This window comes from Tupaia chinensis, unplaced genomic scaffold (genome assembly GCF_000334495.1).
Source record: "Tupaia chinensis unplaced genomic scaffold, TupChi_1.0 Scaffold138812_1, whole genome shotgun sequence".
NCBI lineage: Eukaryota > Metazoa > Chordata > Mammalia > Scandentia > Tupaiidae > Tupaia > Tupaia belangeri.
In genome coordinates this window covers 1003942-1008604 of record NW_006198705.1, presented here as the reverse complement: position 1 = coordinate 1008604, position 4663 = coordinate 1003942, and the positions used below count along the sequence as shown (strand labels likewise).

At 53.5% G+C, this 4663-nt stretch overlaps 1 protein-coding gene across 1 annotated transcript in view; it reads right to left on the bottom strand.

Annotated features, from left to right (window-relative positions):
- The window catches only part of PSMG4 (proteasome assembly chaperone 4), a gene marked incomplete at its 5' end in the record, with an annotated part of 7756 nt that extends 3099 nt beyond the window's left edge, over positions 1–4657 (bottom strand). The window contains 2 exon segments of the mRNA XM_006161691.2: positions 1136–1211; positions 4607–4657. Of these exon segments, the coding sequence (XP_006161753.2) occupies positions 1136–1211; positions 4607–4657 (127 nt within the window).
- Between the last annotated feature and the right edge of the window lie 6 nt (positions 4658–4663).

Sequence of the window (4663 nt, the reverse complement as noted above, 5' to 3'; positions counted from 1 at the left end):
CAAATTAAAAAATAATAATAACAAATAAAATTAAATAATTTTTCTTTTTCTTTTAAATCGACAAATACAAAGGGACCTCAAAAAGTTCATAGAGGGACCAGCAGTTGGCATAATGGCTATGCCGCTGGACTCCCATGTAGTCAACCACGGTTCGAGTCCCAGACCCAGTGGCTTAAACTCATGCTGGGTGCATGTGAGTGTGCATGTGAGTGTGCATGTGAGTGTGCACCCAAGATCCCGAGACTGTCTGTCTCACGAGCACATGCACCCCATAGCAAAAACCTCTCCAAAAAAAAAAAAAAAAATTCATAGAAAAATCTAATTAAAGGATGACTATTCTGGGGGCCAGCAGATGGCGTGGTGGTGTGGTGGTTAAGGTGCTGGACTCCCACATAGACAACCACAGTTCAAGTCTCGGACCTGGTGGCTTGAAAGACACTCCAGGTGCATGTGCATATGTACCCAAAATTCCAGGAGAATGGAGGAAAAGGAATTACAATGTGGCCATCCCCACTAGGGGATGTTTCTCTGTCTCTCTCTAGCAAGCACACGTACCCTATGGCAAAAGCCTTTTAAAAAAGAAAAGAGAGAGAATAAGAGAGGAAAAAAAATCCTGGTCCCTCCTTCACAGTAGTGACACCTGCTCCTAAAGGCTACCCAAGCCACTGCCCATGGGGCACGCAGGGCACCACTCACTCTCCTCCCAACAGGAGGTGAGGCACTTAAGAGAGGAGACTGAACTGGCTCGTCGACTCAAAGATGAAGCGAACTCAACATGGGAGTCCCTGAGGGACATGCTGGCCCTGAAACAGCGGTGACAGGGGAGCCCACGGCACCCTTACAGGAGACCCACGTGCGAAGGGGGTCTCCTGGACTGGGAGGGACTCTTACTCCCAAGTACTTTAGAGGTAATCTCTCTCCCCATAAGGCATAGCTCAGGGGACCAGCTGGTGGCATCGTGGTTAAGGTACTGATGACTCCCACATGGCTGACGGCGGTTCAAGTCCCAAGCCCTGCTGCCACGCAGCAGTCGTGATCAGCCTCAGCCTAAGAGCCCTCCCCTGGGGAGGCCGGCCTCAGCGGCCCAGAAAGCAGCCAGGCCCCTGGCCTTGCAGCCCCGGCTGTGGGTACGTACCTAGGCGCTGGGCAAGGCCGGTGGACGTCGTGTCGGAAGTGTCTCCGAGGAGGGAGGTGGACACAGGGATGGGGTCCTAAAAGAGAAGCACAGGGCGCTGGGTGGTTTCTCGGCCTGGCAGCGGGCAGCCAGAGTGCCCGGCTTCCAAGACTCCACCAGGTGGTGGCGGCAGGTCTGAGAGGGCAGACACCGGGACAGCGAGCGGCGACTGCCGACAGACCACACGAGAACACCAGAGCTGGGACAGGCAAGCAACGTCACCTGCGGCATGAGCCACAGTCGTCAACCCGTTCCAGGGCAGGCTTCGTGTAAAGGGTGGCTTTGTGTCAAAACGCCAACGCATGCTCCCCTATAACCATGAGCAAAGCCGACGAGGTCAGTAAGGTCAGAGAGCAAACTGCAGAGTCCGGGCGCCCCATGCCCCTGGCCTGCTGCCCCCAGCAGCTGTCAACTGCATCACAGCTCCGTCCCTAGAGGGCCCATCTGGGCTCTGCAAGGTCAGTAAGTGCCCTGTGACCTTGAGAAAGGCCACCAGCCACCAGCATCCAAACAGAGAAAATAGAAACTTCTGAAAACACGTGCCCAATCTCCTTTCAGATAAGAAGCAATAAAAGCAGCAGTGAGAGGGACCAGCAGTTAGCCTAATGGCTATGTCGCTGAACTCCCATGTAGTCGACCACGGTTTGAGTCCCGGACCTGGTGGCTTAAACTCACACCGGGTGCTTGTGCGTGCATGTCCAAGATCCCGAGAGGAGAATGGAGGAGAAGGGATTGTGGCGTGGACATCCCCCTGGGGGGTGATTTCTCGCTTTCTGTCTCTCTGTCTGTCTCTGTCTTTCTGGCGAGCGCACACACCTAATAGCAAAAACCTCTCCAAAAAAAAAAACCAGCCGTGAAAGAAATAAACAGGGCCCTTCTGAAATCTGGAGGGACCCTTACTCCCAATTACTTTAGAGGTAATCTCTCTCCCCATAAGGCCTAGCTCAGGGGGCCAGCTGGTGGCATCGTGGTTAAGGTGCTGACTCCCACATGGCTGACTGTGGTTCAAGTCACAAACCCAGCAGCTTGAAAATCATGCCATGCACATGTGTGTGCGCACCCAAAATCCTGAGAGGAGAATGGAAGAGAAGGGACTATGGTGTGGCCATCCCCCCCGGGGAAAAAACATGACATCTGCACAGCTGACCGACAAGACGAGGTGCCGGGTTCATGTCTGGAGACCTCCCTCAGTACATCGGCATGCACGTGCCTCTAATCCAGGGCTGGCTAGGGCTAGGGTTGGCTCACAGCATGGAGATCCTATTGGGGGTGCTATCTCTGTCTCTCTCCCGCTCTCTGTCTCTCATGGAAGAAAGAAATAGACTTTAAAATATGTTTTTTTAGGGACAAGTGGTATGGTGGTTAAGGCACTAAACTCTCACATGGTCAACCATAGTTCACATCCCAGACCTGCCAACTTTCTCATTTTCCCTCTCTCTCTCTCTGTGTCTCTCTCTCGTGGGCACACATGCCCTGCAGCAAAACTAAAAATTAAAACAAGAAAAAAGAAAAAATTAAAATTAAAAATTAAATAAGTAGGTCTTAAAAAAAAACATACATACATACATTTTTTTTTTGAGAGAGAGAATTTTGCTATAGGGCACATTGCACCACTAGAGAGACAGAGACAGAGAGACAGAAAGTGAGCAGTCGCCCCCCCAAGGAAGGATGGCCACATGAGAGCCATTCCTCTCTCGGGATTTTGGGCACGCGCACACACACACACACACACACACACACATGCCTGGCATGAGTTTCAAGCCATCAGGTCCAGGACTGGAACCATGGTCAACTACATAGGAATCCAGGGCCTTAACCACTATGCCACCCACTGGTTTTGTGTGTGTGTTTGTGTGTGTGTGTGTAAGGCCTAGCTTAAAAGGAAAAAAGCCACTAACTTGCACTATGGGCAAAATTACTTCTATCAAAATCGCAACTTCTAGGAGAAACAGCCTAGGTCCAGAAGTCTGGGAGTCTTGGGAAGGGCAAGGGTATTTAGAAAGAGGAAAGTTCTGGAGTCTGGTGTCCCCATCCCCGCCCCGTGCCCATCCAGAAGGAGACAGTGACCTGGACACTCGTCCACTAGGTGCTGGACCTCAGGGACTGCGCCTTGTCTCCTGGGGTGTAAAGTCACCACCACACAAGACCAATTTGTTCAGGCTTACAAAAGACAGGTCAAAAAACCCAAGACAAGAATGACAGCATTTGGGACCAGCAGATGGCAGGACGGTTATGTCCCTGGACTCCCATGTAGTCCACTGTGGTTTGAGTCCTGGACCTGGCGGCTTAGCTTATGCCAGGCACATGAGTGCATGCCCAAGGTCCCAAGAGGAGACGGGAGAAGGGACTATGGCGTGGTCAACTCCCCTGGGAGTGATTTCTCGATTTCTGTCTCTCTGGCAAAAAAACGTGCCCTACAGCAAAAATCTCTCTAAAGGGGCTGGCAGGTGGCATGGTGGTAAAAGGCGCTGGACTCCCACATAGCTGATCATGATTCAAGTCCCAGACCGGGCGGCTCGCTTTCTCACTTTCCCATTCTCTCTCTTTCTATCTCTGATCAAACTAAAGACAAATCGTAATAAATAAAATTAAATAATTCTTGAAAAAAAATCTCTCTTAAAAAAAAAAATGGTGAGGTCTTACTGGGGTAGAGTGTGTCCTCAATGCCTGCTACAATGTCCTAAGAGATAAGATGCAGGGACAGACACTCAGGGAGCAGCCAGCCATGAGATGATGCAGGTGAGACTGCATGAATGCGGGCATAAGCCAAGGATCGCCTGCGACCATCCAGGAGGTGGGCCAGAGGCAGGGGGTTTCTCTATCACATGTTCCCACTCGTGACAGCATAGGCTCTGCGCTGTTTTAGCCACCCGATGTGTGGCTCTTAGTTCCAGCGCTCCTACAAAACTAACCCAGACAGCCAAGGGGAAGGCAGGGGGAGATGACGGCGAGGGCCAGGGTGGCGAGGTGAGGGCTGGATCCCCGGGTGCAAGCCTGCGAGCAGGGCCTACAGGGAGGTGGAAGAAAGAGGAACCCAGAGTCCGGTCCTGCACACCGAGAGGACGTCCCACTGGGAGCCGGGCTAAGGAAGAAGCTGTCTGATCGTCGGGGCGGTCAAAATCCGGGCAGCAGGAAAATTGGGACACAGACAGCATCTCCTCGGGCCCGAGGGAAACCAGAGGGCCCCGAGAATTCCAACCCGGGGACCGAAGAGGAGGGATCCAGACAGAGGACACAGAGCGGGGTCGGGGCGGCTGGGGGCCCACGTGCATGCCCGGCTGCACCCACCACCTCCGGGAGGGTCGCGGTCTCCCCGCAGGTAGAGCTCCAAAGGCCCAGGCTACACCTGGTGCTCTGCAGAGCGGCTCGGGAGGGCGCCCCAGGCCCCTCGGCGCGCCCAGGCCCGCCCGCAGCCCGAGGCCGCGCACTCACGAAGCGGCTGCACATGGCCACGGCGAGGTTGCGCAGGTGCGGCGTGGCGCCCACCCA